At 41.5% G+C, this 17,741-nt stretch overlaps 1 protein-coding gene across 2 annotated transcripts in view; it reads left to right on the forward strand.

The window, feature by feature from the left end:
* The first annotated feature begins 2,769 nt into the window (after positions 1–2,769).
* Positions 2,770–17,741, forward strand: part of AFG1L (AFG1 like ATPase) — a 191,477-nt gene continuing 176,505 nt past the window's right edge. For both annotated transcript variants that reach the window (XR_008629796.1, XM_004605766.2), the window contains exon 1: positions 2,770–3,048. Coding sequence is in view for 1 of the 2 variants with exons in the window: in XM_004605766.2 (XP_004605823.1) it covers positions 2,910–3,048 (139 nt within the window). In the remaining variant the exon portion in view is untranslated. The remainder of the gene's footprint in view (positions 3,049–17,741) is intronic.

A 17,741-nucleotide genomic window follows, 5' to 3' on the forward strand; every position in this document is an offset into this window, starting at 1 on the left:
CACTTTGCATGTCAGAGGCCTGGCTTTTATCTGCAGCACAGCATGGTCCCTAGAGCACTGCTGGGAGCACTACACCAGTAGTAGCAGCCAGGTACTGCAGGGTGCTCCCCTACCCCCACAAAAGTGAGAGAGCTTTGTAGGCGGAAGCCTATTTCATCCATGGCATGGTCCCCACAACACCAACCATGGGGTAGCATACAGCCCACCCCATCAAATTATAAGTTTATTTTGAAAAAGATAATAAAATTTTTTTTCATAAATGATCTCATATCATTCATAGAAAAGTTTCCAAATTATTATACCAAACATTGTTCTCCTTTTCTGATTTCTTTGGAATCACTATCTTTTGACTACTTCAAATTGTGCCCTTTAGTTTACACAACGGAAAGCTTGACTTTCTCCTTTCTATACTTGAAACTTCTCCGGTAAATGTGGTGGTGGAGAGGGGGCACACGGTAGTTCTCAGGGCTTTTCCTGGTCACTGCTGCTGATGCAACGGAATCATGTGGTGTTGGGGTTACAACCTGAGCTTCCTTCGAGCAAGGCATACATTACTCACATACTGGTTGTCTTCAGCCTTGGTGTTTTCATGTCTTTTAAAACATGTGCATGGAGAGCTAAACATATGATACAGAGGGTAGGGTTCTTTTTTTTGGGGGGGCACCCACACCCAGTGATGCTCAGGGGTCACTCCTGGCTCTGCACTCAGGAATTACCCCTGGCCGTGCTCAGGTGACCATATGGGATGCTGGGAATCGAACCTGGGCCGGCCGCGTGCAAGGCAAATGCCCTACTTGCTGTGCTGTCAGTCCAGCCCCAGGGTAGGGTTCTTGCCTTGCACGAGGCCTACCAAGGTTTGATTCCTGGCACCACATATGGTCCCCTGTAGCCTGCCAGGAGCAATCCCTGAGTTCTACCATGTGTGACCCCCAAACAAAACAACCAAAAAATCCACAAACCACATGCATGGAGAGATAGTACAGCCGGGAGGGCATTTGCCTTGCATGTGGCTTATCTGGGTTCAATCCCTGGCACCACATGCAGCCCCTGGAGCTCTGCCAGGGGTGATCCCTGAATGCTGAGTCAGGAGTAAGCGCAGAGTACTGCCCGGTGTGGCCCCTAAACCAAAACCAACCAAACAAACAGCTAAAAATCAATGTCATTTACCTGGGATTAGGGTTGCTTCTTGGTAGTTGAATACTTTCTTTGCATATGTGGTTTTGGATTAGATTCTCCACACTGCATGGTCCTCAGAACACAGTGGTGTGACCCAAAAGCCAATAATAATAATAAAAAAATCCTTAAAACATCTGAGCTTATGTATGACATACTAAAAAATGACATGCCTCATGTTTTGGGGCCACTAGAGTATAATATCAGGAGTGGAATTGCTGGATCATATGAAAGCTCAATTTCTAGTTTTTTGAGGAATATCCCTATTATTTTCCAGAAGTCAGAAAAGCCACCTGCATTCCTATGTTCATTGCAGCACTATTCATAATAGCCAGAATCTGGAAACAGCCCAAGTGCCTAAGAACAGATGAGTGGATAAGGAAACTTTGGTATAGCTAAACAGTGAAACACTATGTAGCTGTTAGAAAAAGATGAAGCCATGAAATTTGCTTATACAGGGGCTGGAACAATAGCACATCGGGTAGGGCATTTGCCTTGCATGAGGCCAAGCCAGGTTGATTCCTAGCATCCCGTATGGTCCCCTGAGCACCACCATGGGTGGTTCCTGAGTGCAGAGCCAGGAGTAATCCCTGTGCATCGCTGGGTGTGACCCAAAAAGAAAAAAAATTTTGCTTATACTTGGATGGTCATGAAGAGTATCATGCTGAGTGAAATGAGTCAGAGGGAGAAGGACAAACAGAACGACTGCACTCATTTGTGGGACCCTCCCCCCTCGCCATATACATAAACACACATAATAAGTATGTGAATAATACCCTTAGCAGAAACAAAGCCAGGAGGTCTGGTCCATGGTAGGAAGCTTGCTATAAAGTGGGAGGAGGAGTGTAGTTAGACACAGAAGGGGCAATGAATGAGAAGGGACTATGAGAAGGGACTTTGACAATGATAGTTGGACATGATCACTCTGAATGAAATGTATGATACTCTTTCAGTTACAGTATTGCAAACTGCAGTGCCTAAGAGGGAAAAGAAAAAAGAAGAAAAGAAAAAGGGAAGGAAACTGGGGACATTGATGGTGAGGAATGTAAACATACTACACGGAATAGTGGAATGGGTGTTGGAATCTTGTATGACTGAAACTCAGCAACTTTGTAACTGTATGTGTATCTCATGGTGAGTCAATGAAAAAAAGTAAATGGCGTGCCATTCAAGTACAGGAAGCAAAATAGTTGAGCACACTTTAGGAACTCTGCCACAGAAGAGTTGGAAGCTGAGGGAGAAAATGGAGCCACCATTTATGTAAGTGAATTTAAGTTGTCCAGAGGATCCATATATAGGGTCACTATATTTTGTCTTGGGTTGTCAGTTATGCTAACCACAGACGCTACAGAGGCTCAAGGTTGGTTCCCAGACTCTACTATAAAGTTTCAACTCTTGAGAAATCTTTTGGGGGCACCTTAGCTGCCTCTAAAGGGAGGAGAAACCGCACATCCTATCTTACGGCCCAGTCCCTTCCTTGGCCCCGCCCCCGGAGCCGCCGCAGTGCATGCTGGGAGTCGTAGTCCTCGCCCCACTAGAGTCGGAAAGATCCAAGGACACTGGCGCCAGCCCGCCACCCCCCCCCCCCCGCGGGTACTAGAGGTCAGGTTCCTTGGGCTGCACCCAGTGGTTCTTTCGGGCGGAGCCTTCCGTGAGCGCGGCTGGATTTGTCTGTGCCACCGTCTCCCGAGTTTCCATACAGTCTCCCTTCCCCCCACCGGTGTACGGAGCTCAAGATGGCGGCCTCCTGGTCGCCCTTGGTTACCCTGCGCTTAGCCCAGAGCCGGCTGAGAGGGAGATGTTGTTTGGGGTGCCGGGCCTGGGCCGCTGCTCTAGCCCCTCCGGCAGCCACCCCCGGGACCCCTCTGTGGAAAGGTCAGTGACTGTGCCTAGGACCGCCGACGCCTCGCGGCCGGCCCCCTCACCGTGGGCCCCAGCGGTCGCTTCCCCCTGGGCTTCCCCGAGGTCCGAGGTGAGGGTCCCGCGAGAGAGTTCCTCCTCTCCCGCCCCTCTCTCACGGGGGCAGCCCGCGCGGGGCGGCAGCCGGGCCCCGGGGGCTTCTAGTTCCGGGGTCACAGCACGATCCCGAGGTGGGGGATCTCTCCGTGGCAAAGGGCCAGCCCAAGGAGGAGGTGCGTGCAGGCTCGGACCCGGTGCCCCTCCCGAAGCTCCCGGGCTGGCGACCCGGCACCGGACCTCGGCAGCCACGCCCCGTGCCCCGCAGGCGTCTCTGGTCCTCGGGATTCTGGGAATGCAGAGGCAGGAACCGGTTCTAGAAGCTTCCGTGGGGTATGGGGGGAGGGGGATTCGCAAAGCGCTTCATTTGTGTCTGTTATATTTTATTTCCTGAATGCGCACGATGAGTAACCGATCCCACTTTATTGGCGTCCCTCCGGCATATTCTCATCCCTGTTACCCGCCTGAATTGAGTCTCATTGGCTTATATGCCCCAAAGTGTGTCCTTGACCGACTATGATTCAGTCATCTTAAAAACTTACGCAGAATTAGGCACGATCCACTTAATACACAATGGGGTGTATTGATAGCATAGCTTTTGTATCAGAATATCAAGTTTAGGGGTCTGTGATTTGGTGCCGCAGTAGAGGACTTGCCTTACACGTGTAAAGCCCTGTGTTCTAGTCCCACCACTACCCGCTCCCCCCACCCCCTACCCCTGAAATGGTGAAACAAGTTTATTTTTTTATTCATTTTGGAATAGGCAGCATAAGCAAACGAATCAAAGTTTAACAAGTGCAAACAGGAATATATTAAAATAGGAAGATTGATGACAAGGGCTGAAGCACATGGAAAACGTTGCTCCCTTTCTACCTAACAGAACAATGTTGGTCCCTCACCACTAGCACTAGGGGCCTGGGGTGGGGGGAGTAACCCTCGAATTCCACAGGATGTGGCCCCCAAATAAGAAAATAAATAAGATATTCTTCCACCTCTAGTTTGTAGTCTCAGTTTCCCTCACAAGATACTATGTAATAATAATACTACAGTATTTCCCGTCATAATTATTGAATATTTGGGTTACAATGAGTGAGATGCTACCGTTAAGTTAAGCCATTCTTTTATAAAAATTATGCTGGAATTACTGGGGGAAAAGAGCAACAATATTGGAGTCAGAGACAGTGCAGCAAGTAAGATTCTTTATTTGGGGGGTGGAGAGTGTCACACCCAGGGATGCTAAGGGGTTCCTCCTGGTTCTGGACTCTGAAATTACTCCTGGGGGCAGTGCTTGGGGAACCATATGGGATGCGGAGGATCAGGATCGAGCCTAGGTCGGCCACGTGCAAGGCAAACACCGTACCAGCTGTTCTATCACTCTGATCCCAGGGGACTAAGATTCTTATTTTGCACGGCAGCCCCACCAGGAGTAACCCATAGCACAGAGGTGGTAGTAAACCCTGAGAACAGTGTAGTAGGAGTGCTCATACACCTCCCCCGGCCCCCATGCTCCCCCATCCCCCTCACTGACAAAAACAAAACAACCAGGGTGTGCCCATTAGATGGTTTTTCAGTGGCAATGATTATGCATAAAATATGGGTAACTTTTGTATTTTCCCAGAGACATTCATTCATTTTATGTTCAAATGTATATGTATACAAGTATTTGCATTAGACGGGGCTGGAGATATTAGTCAAGTGGATAGGGTGCTCCCTTTGCACACTGTGGGCTTGGCTTCAGTCCCCTGTACTCCACGTGGTATCTCGAGATACCACAGAAAAAGCCCTGAGCACAAATGAGTATGATCCCCTCAAAAAACCACCAAACAAATACGAAATCAAAAACTCCCAAATACCTGCATTATCTGCATTAGAGAAAGTTGGTGGTAACATATTGTATTCAATGTTCTGTTTCTCTTTTTCACTTAGTATATCTTGAAGATAATAATAGACAATTATTAATATAATTAATAATACATAGCTACCTCATGTTTCTATGATTAATATAGAATTACATTATTTTAAATATATACCATAATTTTTGAAAGTTTAATTAAATTTATTAAAATAAAATTAATATTTAATTTTAAGCATTGTGCTGAAGAGATGGTATAGTGACTAAGGCCCATGCTTTGCATGCACCTGACCTGCATCTGATCCCTGCAACCCATATGTCTCCCAAACCCTACCAGGAATGATCCCTGAGTGCAGAGACTGGAGTAAACCCTGAGCACCACTGAGTGTCATTCCAGAACAAAAACAATTTCCCCAACCAAAAAGATTTAATGTTATAATAAGATTTAGTGTTATCATAATAACATGATTATATGTTTTATAAAATGCTTATTCTGTGTCATATAATATGCTGTGTGCTTTTTATGTATGTTATTTAATTCTTGTTCTTATTTTGGTATAAATCTAAAGATGCAGAAATTATATGGCTATATGAGTGTCAGAAGTGTGTGGGTAAATGCTGAACTTATATTTGCTCCTAAACTTTGTGCTATTAACATCTACTCATTTTTGGTGGTTGTTTCTTGTTTTTCCTTTTTTACTTTTTGGGGGGCCACACCACTGGTGCTTAGCGGTGCCCAATGGTGCTCAGGCCACACCCACTGGTGCTTACTTCTAGAAGACTCTGAACTCAGGGATAAATTCTTGTGGTGTTGGGGGTCAAATCCAGGTTGGTTGTCTGCATAGAAAGCACTCTGCAATATCTCGAGACCCCCAACATTGTACTCAATATCTCTCATACTAAAAATTTAGCCAGTTTGGTGTGGGATTTGATGAAATGCAGATAGTGTAGAGGTTGATTTAATTGTAACTGGAGATGCTTAGTCCTCTTTAAATAAAAAAGTATTTTTTGGTTTGTTCTTGGACCACTCCTCATGACAGTACTCAGGGGTCACTCCTGGTGGTGCTCGGTGTACCATGTGGGTTGCCAGGGATTGACCTCAGTCAGAGTTCAAGGCAAGCACCCCACCCTGTATACTGTCTTTCCAGTCCTAGTAAAAAGAAAATTTAAAGCTGAAATGTTGCTTATTATGTATTTTCCTTTTCTTTGTTTTTGTGCCCTCCCCAGTGCTGCTCAGGGCTTACTCCTGACTCTGCTCAGAGATCATTCCTGGCAGAGCTCAGAGGAAGCCATGTGGTCCTAAGATTCAAAGGTGGGTTTGCTGTGTGCAAGGCTTATCTTGTGATACTTGCCTCACTACCTTTCTGGTGCCAGTTGATTACTACTTAGATTTTATTAAAAATTTTGCTTTCCATATCTTGTTTTGTATTGGGGTGATTACTGTATATAGTATATATCCAATTTTTAAAAATCTTTCCTAGTCTGTTAATAATATGAGGGCACTAATGTTAACATTAATGTTATAATAGTATATTAACATTAACATTGACTTAATTTTGAATAAAAGAAGGAAATAGATAAAGGAGAAATAAAGAGGTGAAAGGACAAGGGCGTTGTTTTCTTTTTATTTATTTAAAGTTTTTATTTTATTAATTCACCGTGAGGTACAGTAACAAAAATTTCATGTTTGAACTTCGATCATACGGTCATCAAACATCCATCCCTTCGCCAGTGCACATTTTCCACCACCAAGATCCCCAGAATAACGCCCCCCCACCCGAATTCCACACCTCCCCCTGCCTGTGTGGCAGACAATTTGCAAAATATTCTTGCTCTACTTTAGTTACCTTCGATATTTGGAGACCATTCCTACCACTCCTCATACCTGCCAAAAATGCAATTGCTAGACAGTGTGTTTTGTATTGCTTGTTATGGATATAATATAATGTTTAGGAATTCTAAAATTTTAATAATTAGGGTCTGAAGAAATTGCTGCCGCAAGTTGCTCAGGTCTGAGATTTGTTTGTGTGTCTCTGGATCGTGGCTATGTGGGAGCTTAAGTAGCCGGTGGCTGTTGCTTCATCCTGGCATCCCATGGCGGGGTGGGTGGGAAGGAGGGCCCATTCCTCCTCTGTCCTGTGCTTCTTGCTGGTTTCCAGAAAATGGTGACCTCTGGAGCTCTTAAAGGGCAGGCAGAGGGACAACACCTGCCTCCGTCTGGAGCAGCCCAGCGGAGGAGGCCTATTGCAGAGTCCCGCCGGGCCATCTGTGCCTCAAGTTGCTCGGACCCGAGATTCATTTGTGTGTCCAGGAGAGTGTGTTTATTGAGTTTTTTTTTTTAAATGCCTGTTAACTTTATTTTAGAGAGTTTCTGTAAGTGTTAGGGCTCCAGTATTAATTAAATGCCCCCTCCTCTCCAAACTGCAGTTTGGGAGAGAGACCCAAGAAACATGAGAGCTAAATTTACTGGGGAGGGAAGTGCTTATATAGGCATAAGACGGGGGAGGATGGGCTGGGGACATAGTGTAATCAAGCATGGTGAACCAGCTTGATTCCTGGAATCCTGTATAGTCCCCGTGACCCCTGTCAGCAGTAAGCCCTGGGCACCACTAGGTGTGGTTATTAAAACAAACAAAAAAGTAGAGGTGTGAATGGGGGCGTTCCTCCCCAGTCCTGGCTGTCCATGCAAGTGAGGTTTTCAGGTAGCACATAATGATTTGTTGAATTCTGGACTATCTGATTTACCCGTACTGCTTCATGTTCTTCTGGTCTGTATCTGTGATGTATGACTGGAACCAGAATATCTCAGGGCCTTTTCCTATGTAAGACTCTTGATTCTTGGCTCCATTTTTTCAGTTTTCTTTCCCTTTTATATTATTTATCAGTTTTTAAATTAACTTTTTAAAATTAATTATCACTAGGAATGCTTTAATTTTTTCTTTCTTTTTTTCTTATCAGCATTACCTAAGCTTTAATGCTAACCCTGGTCCAAGACAAAATGGAAATGGGGACTGAAATGTCATTCATCCCCTATGTGATCATTTGACTCTAATCTCCTTGCGAAATACAACATTATGAATTCCATTTTAGGATGCATTTCTATTTAGTAAGAAAATTAAACAATTGAAAGTGAAATTCAGTGTTTTGTGTTATGGAAGTATATATAGTCAAATTGTATTTCCAACTTTCTTTTAGGATCTATGTGTATCTTCATTTAGTATAAGGGTTATTCACCTTTCTGATGGTTGATGGGAGGTATTTTATTAGAAATAAGAATGGCCATACGGTGGGTGGATTTGCATTAAAATTGCTAATTCAGTTGAGTCCTTGTATTCAGTGAATGAAATTGGGCCCCACTCTGAACAGTGTAAAGTCTTGGAAGAGTGATGAAATTTTAACAGCTGGCATTTATTGAGCCTTTGTCTATTTAGGCAGTCAAAGTTTTTTACTGGCTCAATTTAATCTTTATAAAACCCTTATAAATTATTGTTATCTCTGTTTTAAGGATGAATAAAGAGGTATGACCATTCTGTTGGGACTTGAAGCCAGTCATATTTGCTCCCAAACCACAAACTTACCCATTGTGTTCTACTAGTCTCTTAACATAACAATGAACTTTAATAATATCATGTTGGAGTCCCAACTAAAGTGTTGTAGGATTACAAAGGAGAAAATAGCTCTGCTTGGAAAAGTGTGTATGTTTTAAAGTGTGTATGTTTTAAAGGTGTGAAGTATACATGGCTCTTAGTGGCTTATGCTTATTTTTGTTCAAAGTCTATTTTTTTTTTCTTTAAACGTTGCCAGGAATTTAACCCAGGGCCTCACACATTCGAGGAAGCACTTTTTGATTTGGGGCCACATATGGTAGTGCTTAGAGGCTGTTCTTGCTTAGTGTTCAGGAGTCACGGCCAGTAGTGTTTTGGCGACCATGGCATACCAGGAATTGGATCCAGGCCTCCCATGCAAAGCTCATAATCCAGCTCTTTGAGCTTTGTCTGTTGTGTGATATAAAATAGTTTTGTTGCAATTTGTTTTTTTGGGCCAACCTGGCATTACTCAGTGCTTACTCCTGATTCTGCACCCCTCGCCCCTCACCAAATAAAAGAATTGCACAAATCACGACCTCTAATTCTAAAATAGATTGCATCCTCCAGTTTATGATTCCCCCAGAGAACCATGAAGCAGCTAGAAATGAATCTGGAAAGGTGGTCTGGGATCTAGTTAGACAATAGAGTTTGTGAAAATATATAGATGCAGTGGGAGAGGTTTGGAGGTTTCTTCTCTGGTGCTGAGGATCTGCTGCAGGTTTTTAAAGAAGAGCAGTTGATCATATTCATTTCAGCATGATTATTCTTTTTTTTCTTTTTTTTTGCTTTTTGGGTCACACCTGGCGATGCACAGGGGTTACTCCTGGCTCTGCACTCAGGAATTACCCCTGGCGGTGCTCAGGGGACCATATGGGATGCTGGGATTTGAACCCGGGTCGGCCGTGTGCAAGGCAAACGCCCTACCCGCTGTGCTATCTCTCCAGCCCCCAGCATGATTATTCTTTTAAATTGATTTTGGAGGTGTTTGACCACTTCTGGCTCTGTGCTTAGGTTTCACTCATCTTGATACTCGGGGCCATATGTGATGCTAGGGATTGAATAGGGTCATCTGCATGTAAGGCAAGTGAATTACTTCGTACTTTCTCTCTTGTGCCAGTATGATTATTCTTGTTTCCTGAAAAGAGGATCACCAATGCCTGAATGTGGGAATAGCTAAAGCTTGGTGATTGTTAGGGAGGAAGCTTAGGGGATAGAAGTTTAGGGCTGAATTATTGCTGTAATAATAATGATGGAAAGCAGGGCAATAATGGGGAGGTAATCAGAGACACTTATTTGGTAGAATTGACAGGCTTTTGGGGAGAAAAGGAAAGGGAAGAATTAAGATCAAAACAAGTTTCATACTTTTGATTACTTAACAACCTTACCATCTCGTCAAGATAGACCAAACAAGCACATTTTTTTCCCCCCAAACAAAAAGTTTGAAGGCATTTTAGATTTTATTTTGTACTTGTTAAATTTGAGGTTTTTATCATGACTACAGATACATAAGCTAATTATTTGCAGGGCATACATGGATTTGTGACTAAGAAGGGAAAGAAGGTCTTAAGAGCAATGAGGATGGAAGAATCAGTATGGAGGTATTTGTAGAGTTGAAAGGAGAAAAAGCTTAGGGTAAGTCTTTGAGAAAAGTTGACATTTTATGAGAAGAACCTGTTCTCATAGATGAGCAGTTGCAAGGTCATTGGAGACTAGGAAAGAAGCCAAGCAAGACAATGAGTGGGTATTCTATATCTGGGGATTAGTATATCTGAAATTCTATTTAAGGTAGACTTAGACATGGTCTCTTTCATAAAGACAAGGTACTGAGTCACATCTTATGATTTAATATTATGTTAGCGTCCTCTATCTCAGTGTTGTATTTTTAGGTGTCTCTATTAAATGACTCATACTTACCTTTAGCTCAAAGATCTCTGAGTGCCTGTATGGAGCAGAGCTTGACTACGTATTATTATGATTACAAATCACCTACCTCAGCCATAGGAAGTGGGTCTAATTTACTGATAGTACAGATTAATGGTTTAGAAAAAGAACTCTGGGTTTGAAAAAATTGGGTTTTTTATTACCCAGTGAATTAGCATTATGTTAAACCTCATATTTCTTGCATTTCCATTACTATTACCATGTACTATATTTTCTATTACTATTATGATATGAATATGATAGTATATTATTATGAATGTAATATTAATATTTTATATTACTATAATAGTATATTAATGTAATTTCATGCTGATATTATATCATACTATTATATTAATATAAAACAGCATATTAACATTAGTATGACAATTCTAATATAGTGATATGTTACTATTATGATAATATTGATGTTACTAATATTACTTTCACTATTACTATATTTTCTATATACCATTAGAAAAGAGTTTTTGTACCTACTCTTGATACTGATTAACATTTTGTGTTTTTTTTTTGTTTATTTGTTTTTGTTGGGACACACCTGACACTGCCTGGGAATTAACCTAGCCCTTCTGCACATAAACTTGTTGAGATAGCTCAATGGCCCAAGATTAACTTTATGCCAGTAGTTTCTTTAAATTTGTTTCATGAGCCCACACACACACACACACACACACACACACACACACACACACACACACTTTTGTTTTAATTTTTTGCCATCTTGGGACTCAAACCTAGGTCCTCACATATGTAAAGCAAGTGCTCCACCATTGAGTTATATCCCTGACCCTTTAATTTTTTTTCCCCAAAGAGTAGCACTGTTTATTACATAACTGGTGCTCCAGCCGTAGTTCTGGGATGCAGGAAAGGGAGGTGAAAAGGGTGAGTAGAACTGATAGTAGAAAGTATAGACAGGAACCTAAAAGATCTAGAAGTGACTCTTGATCTACAGATTAGCTCTGCTTTATGCTTCAAGAGCTTCATTCTCTTTGTTTATATAAATGTTGATGAATATTTATCTGGGGCATAACTATTTTGAATGTGTCATTTCACGAAAAGGCCCATTGAAAATAATGTCAAGGGGATAGTGGTATTTTAGCTCTGAGCCTAATGGAGCAATGTGCTCTAAAGTATCTCTGAGAAAGGTCATGTTGCCTTAGTTTAAATATTCCTGGTACATGTTTTTCCTAGGCTACTCATATTTTTATGATCGGTCACTAAGATTTGTTCTAATTTTTGTTTTAAAAGTCTCAGAAATAAGTCTATTTTTCCTTATCTTCTTGTAATGTTTTATTATCTTTTGTTTAATACCCTTTACTGAGATTTCATTTTTGGAGGAAGGGATCAGGCCAGACCCAGAGGTGCTTAGGAGCTACTCCTGACTCTGTGCTCAGGGATCACTCCTTATGGTGTGGTCAACCCTGTGCAAAGTAAGTGTCTTAATCTCTGTAATCTCTCTCTCCAACCTGAGGTCTCATTTTCATAGCCACCTTATTGGGGATGAAAGATACTTTAATCTCCAGATTTTTGTTTTCATTTTTCTTTTTATCTAGGGTGGGGGTGGAGGGGAAGTTGTCACTACAGCAGTGTTCAGGGCTTCCTGACTCTGTGCTAAGGGGTCACACCTGAGGATATTGGGGAGATGATATGCGGTGCTAGGCACCAAAGGCCTGTTGACTTTGTGCAAGGCTAGTGCCTTACCATGATACTATCTCTCCAGCCCCAGAATCTTTTTCATAACCTCTGTTGCTATCCTGCTTATCTCCTCCTTTTATTTAGTCTCCCCATTAAGCATGTTCTAGAAGTTACCTTTCAACATATCATCTCCCTATATTATTTTTTAATTAATATTTTTATTGAGGTGTCATAGTTTACAGTACTATTGAAGCTGTTGTTTTACACTTGCAGAGCTGCTATACCAGTCCTTCCACTTGTTTTTCAAGATCCCGCCAGTATTACCCCATGGTTCCTTTCCCTTCCCCTCAGTGCTCTCAGTTCCCAATTCTTTTTTGTTGTTTTAAATTTTGGGCTGCACCCAGCTATGCTCAGGGCTTACTCATGGCTCTGCAATGAGGGATCACTCCTAGCTGGGCTCAGGGTACCATGTGGTTGGTATGAATTAAACCTGGACAGGCCACGGGCAAAGCAAGGTCCCTCCCCGATGTGCTATCTCTCTGGCCCACATTTCCCAATTCTGTTGATCAAGATTTATATCTACTTATATACTTCTCCAGGTTGAAGAGGAGCATCTTTATGACTTCATGATTTATATCAGATATAACTCCTATAAAGTTCCATTTTACAATTCTGATTTAGTTGCATGTGTGCTTAAAAATTTAAATGAACATAAATAGATGTCATTTTTCTTTTTTAAAGGAACTAGATCATTATTAAATAGTGTATGAATCGGGTGAATATTAAAAAGTTACTCAGTATGCTAGGCCATGCCTATAATTACTTCAGAATAGCTTTATTCAGAATTTTAGGCAGTACTTTACTGATTTGTTATCATGAAATTTAAAGTACTCTTTTTTTTCTTTTGTAAAGTTATACACATTGGCACATTTAAGATTAACTAGCTCCTAAAGGAAAAGAATGATAACCAGCAAGCATTTAGTTTTAATTTTCATAATTTTTCTATTTAAATCAAAAGCACCTTTTTAAAGCCCCTAAATCAGCCTTTTATAAATAAAGTAAATCATCTTGTGATGCATTCCTTGATGATGGCTTATGTTGTTTTTCTAAAGAAAGAGTTTAATTAAGATTTGATTTTCTTCTGTTCTGCTCTTCGTTTATTCATCATTGAATGAAGTGTAGGTCTTTAATGTTATTGGGAAGTCTGACTTTTTAGGTCTTTGATGACCATTGCAATTTTCAAAAAAGCAGTTGAATATTTATCTTTTGGTATGCTTAGAATACATAGAGCTTAAACTGGCTATCTCTGACCTCAGCATTGGCTTCTGTCATTGAAGAGCATTTCTGGTCAGTGGCCACTGTTTATAGTTTGTTAAAATCAACCTAAATATACAAATAACTCATGAATAATGGTGAACACAGTATTTGAATGGATGTTTAATAAATATGCATTAAAAATCTAATTACAGTAATGAAGTTTACAGCTGAAATTTTAATCCAGCCTTTAGAAATATTAAATGTGCTTTTCCTGATTGTGCATTTTTCTCACAGCAGTTGGGTAAACATTTTAAACTAGAAATCTAAATTCCTTATATAGTTTTGATTTCATTTAACTAAGCGTGTGTTCTTTTTGGCAACAATCTTCCTTCTCTTTGTGAAGAAGTGAAGCTCCTTTTATTATATAACTGTTCCTTTAAAGAATTTTGATCAGTTTGTCTTAGGACTAGATACCAGATGAATAATAAAATATAACTTGAAAAGATTAGGTGGCCATTCTGGTCATTCTGTAGTATTGGAGTGGTTGTTAAATTTGATATTTCCATTTTATTCTCTGCAGAATGTTTTTTTGGTGGATTGGGAGTGGGAGATTCCCAAGGATTGCTCAAGAAACATGGAGGCCTTTCCTAGCAATATCTGCAGGGCTGTAGGCAGGTCAGTGTTAGGCCCAGGGCTTTTGAGCTGGGGAGACCTCTATGGCCATCCCAGGTGGTGCTTGAGTGCATAAAGGTTTTAATTATCCTAACTGCTTTCCTTAGAGGTCATTTATGAGGCTCATATTTTTATATGAGAAAATCCTTTGAAAATGGTAAAAAACATGTGCTATTAGAAGTAATTGAAATATTAATACTGAAAAGAGTGAACTCCTGAGTAAAAATAGAATAAACCCAACTTTTTTTTCTATACCCAGTGGTGCTCTGGGCTTACTACTGGCAGTATTAAGGTAACCATATGGTGTGCTCAGGATCGAACCTGGGTTAGCCATGTGCAAGATGTTAGGAGATTGAATTTATGAAGTTTAAATTTATATTGGGCTGGAGTGATAGCACAGTGGTTGGGCTTTCTCGGCTGACCCGAGTTTGATTCCTCCGCCCCCTCTTGGAGAGCCTGGCAAGCTACTGAGAGTATAGAGCCCGCACGGCAGAGCCTGGCAAGCTACCTGTGCGTATTGGATATGCCAAAAACAGTAACAATAAGTCTCTCAATGAGAGATGTTACTGGTGCCCGCTTGAACAAATTGGTGAGCAATGGGATGACAGTGACAGTGAAATTTAGATTAAGGTTTTTTTTTTTTTTTTTTGCTTTTTGGGTCACACCTGGCGATGCACAGGGATTACTCCTGGCTCTGCACTCAGGAATTACCCCTGGCGGTGCTCAGGGGACCATATGGGATGCTGGGAATCGAACCCGGGTCGGCCGCATGCAAGGCAAACGCCCTACCCGCTGTGCTATCGCTCCAGCCCCAGATTAAGTATTTTCAATGAAAACAGCATCCAAGTTGAGATTTATGCCAAGTATAAAATGTATACTGGATTTTACAGACAAATGAAAAAATAGTATAAATATCTTATTAAAATTGATTACACATAGATTATAATTCCTAATATCAAGAACTGTGATGGGCCTGAAGTTTTATGCTCTTTACAAGATAACATGTTAGACTTTTGGGATTTCATGGGTATTGGTAGGAGACAGGGAACTCCTGGGTGAGAGAGGAAGAACTCAAGGCCCTGAAGGCAACATGAGCTTCATGCTTACCCCACTTCTGTCCCTTAAGTCCCAAGAGGGGGAAACAGAGGTTATCTAGGTCTGCCTGTGAACTTGTTGGTTATTGTGTTACAGTCGAGGAAACCTGAGTTTAGAAAATTCACTTACCTACTTTTCATGTGGATATTACAAGCAAGATTTCAACCTTTTTTTTTTTTTTTTTTTTTTTTTTTTTAGTTTGGTGGGAGCAGAACTGGCATTGTTCAGGATTTCCTTCTGACATGGAGCCCAGAGTTGCTCCTAATGATGCAGAAGGGATGTCATGAGTCCAGGGATTGACTAAAGGAATCCTGTAGTCAAAGAAAGCATGTACTGAACCTTTTGAGCTATTTTCCAGGCCTACAAATAAATCTCAGCTTTGGGCCAGATGGGAACATTATTATACTGGAAAGTAACAGGTTATTTAGGGGGAGTGGCATTTGTGTCACACCCAACTTGTGCTCAGAGTTTATGCTTGATTTTGCCTTGTACTCAGGGATCACTCCTGGCACTACTTGGGGGACCATATGGGGTACTGGGAATCAAACCAAGGTCAGGCACTAGCATTTTTTTTTGCTTTTTGGGTCACACCTGGCAGTGCACAAGGGTTACTCCTGGCTCTGCACTCAGGAATCACCCCTGGCGGTGCTCAGGGGACCATATGAGATGCTGGGAATTGAACCCGGGTTGGCCGTGTGCAAGGCAAATGCCCTACCCGCTGTGCTATAGATCCAGCTTTCAATTTTTTTTGACATAAAGAAATTTTACTAAAAAAGGAAAGAAACAAATGTCCATTTTGTAATTCTTTAAAAGATTTATTATTGTTGAGGCAATATGGTTAGGGTAGTAATAATGTTAATATTTTTGATGGACATCTTTACTGTACCTCTGCCCTTCCCCCATCAAGATGCCAGAGCTATTCTGATGTCACTTCTAGTTGGAGTTTTCCTTCCCCTTCTCTCAGTCCCTTTTCCTGTCACTTGAAAACTGAGTTCTGCTATCAAAGTTATTTTTCCTGATTGGATACTGTCCCTTACCCTGCTTTATTTATTTATATGCCCCAGTGGTATGAGATCATCTGACAATTATCCTTTTATTATTTTGACTTTTTTCACTTATGACACTTCGTAGTCCCATCAAAGTTGTAGCAAAAGACATGATTTCGTTGTTTCTCATAGCTGTATATGCCCTAGTTTCTTTACTTTCTCATCTATCTTTGGGCCTTTGGGTTGTTTCCAGAGAGTTAGTGTGGGGTTATGGTATTTGCCCAGCAGCTGACCATGGTTTGATCCCCAGTACCGCATATGGTCCCCCAGTCCTCACCAGGAGTGATCTCTGAGCATGGAATGAGGAGTAAGCCCTGAGCACTCCCTAGTGTGGCCCCAAACACAAACACACTGGGTAGGGAGTTTGCCTTGCATGCAGACGACCTGGGTTTGATTTCCAGCATCCCATATGGTCCCTTGAGCACTGCCAGGGGTAATTCCTGAGTAATTGCAGAGCCAGGAGTAACCCCTGTACATCGCCAGTTGTGACCCAAAAAGAAAAAAAAATATTTGTTGAATTATTTTTTTGTTGTTGACTTAATTCTTCTGTTTCACATATTTTCAGTATGGTTTTTAATTTTACATGTGCCTTAAATTTTATTTAGGTAATTTCATCCAGATCCCCCACCCCTGTTCCTCTTTGTTGTTGTTGTTGTTGTTGTATCTTGGTTACACACTTGGTTGTAGTGCACCGGGGTTTGCACTTGTTACAGCATTTGGGATCATAGGAACATTGTCAAGGATCACAGTCAAAAATTTGGGACAGAGCCAAGGATCCCTGTGCCAAGGCACCCTGCATGCAAGGCAGGCTCTGTCTAGTACTGAACCATGTCCCTAGGCCCTCTCTATTTATTTGTGTGGTCACACCCAGCAGTGCACAGGACTTACTCCTGGCTCTGTGCTCAGGGATAACTCTTGGAATGGCTCGGGGGACCATATGGGATTCCAGGGATTTAATTCTGGTAGTCATATGCAAGGCAAATGCCTTATCCATTGTATTACCTCTCTGGCCTCCTTTCCAAGTTTAGTAACCTATTAACATCATAGAATCATGATTATGATCCAGTATTGATGTATCTCTTATTTTGTGACATGTTTGTATTTGAGGGTTTAAACAATTATTTTAGTTTTTAAGTTTCTGGGTTTTGGTCCATAGCCAGCAATGCTGAGGTCTTTCTCCTGTCTCTGTGTTAAGGGATCATCCCTTGTGGTGCTCAGGAGATCATTTGGGATGCTGGGCATTGAACCCTTATTGACCATATACAAGCAAGCACCCTACCTGCTGTACTATCTCTCTGGCCTCATTTTTGAGGGTTTCTCTTTTTTTAAGGGCATGGTTTCTTCATTTAGTATCAACATATTAATATTTTATAATGAAAGCTTGAAAAGGTATGTATAAAATGAATGTCAAAAAAACCCCTAAGTATAAACTATGTGAAATATCACTGTATCCCTGTCATCCCATTGCTCATCTGTTTGCTCAAGTGGGCACCAGTAACGTCTCCATTGTGAGACTTGTATCTTGCC

This window comes from Sorex araneus, chromosome 4 (genome assembly GCF_027595985.1).
Source record: "Sorex araneus isolate mSorAra2 chromosome 4, mSorAra2.pri, whole genome shotgun sequence".
In the NCBI taxonomy this organism is placed as follows: domain Eukaryota; kingdom Metazoa; phylum Chordata; class Mammalia; order Eulipotyphla; family Soricidae; genus Sorex; species Sorex araneus.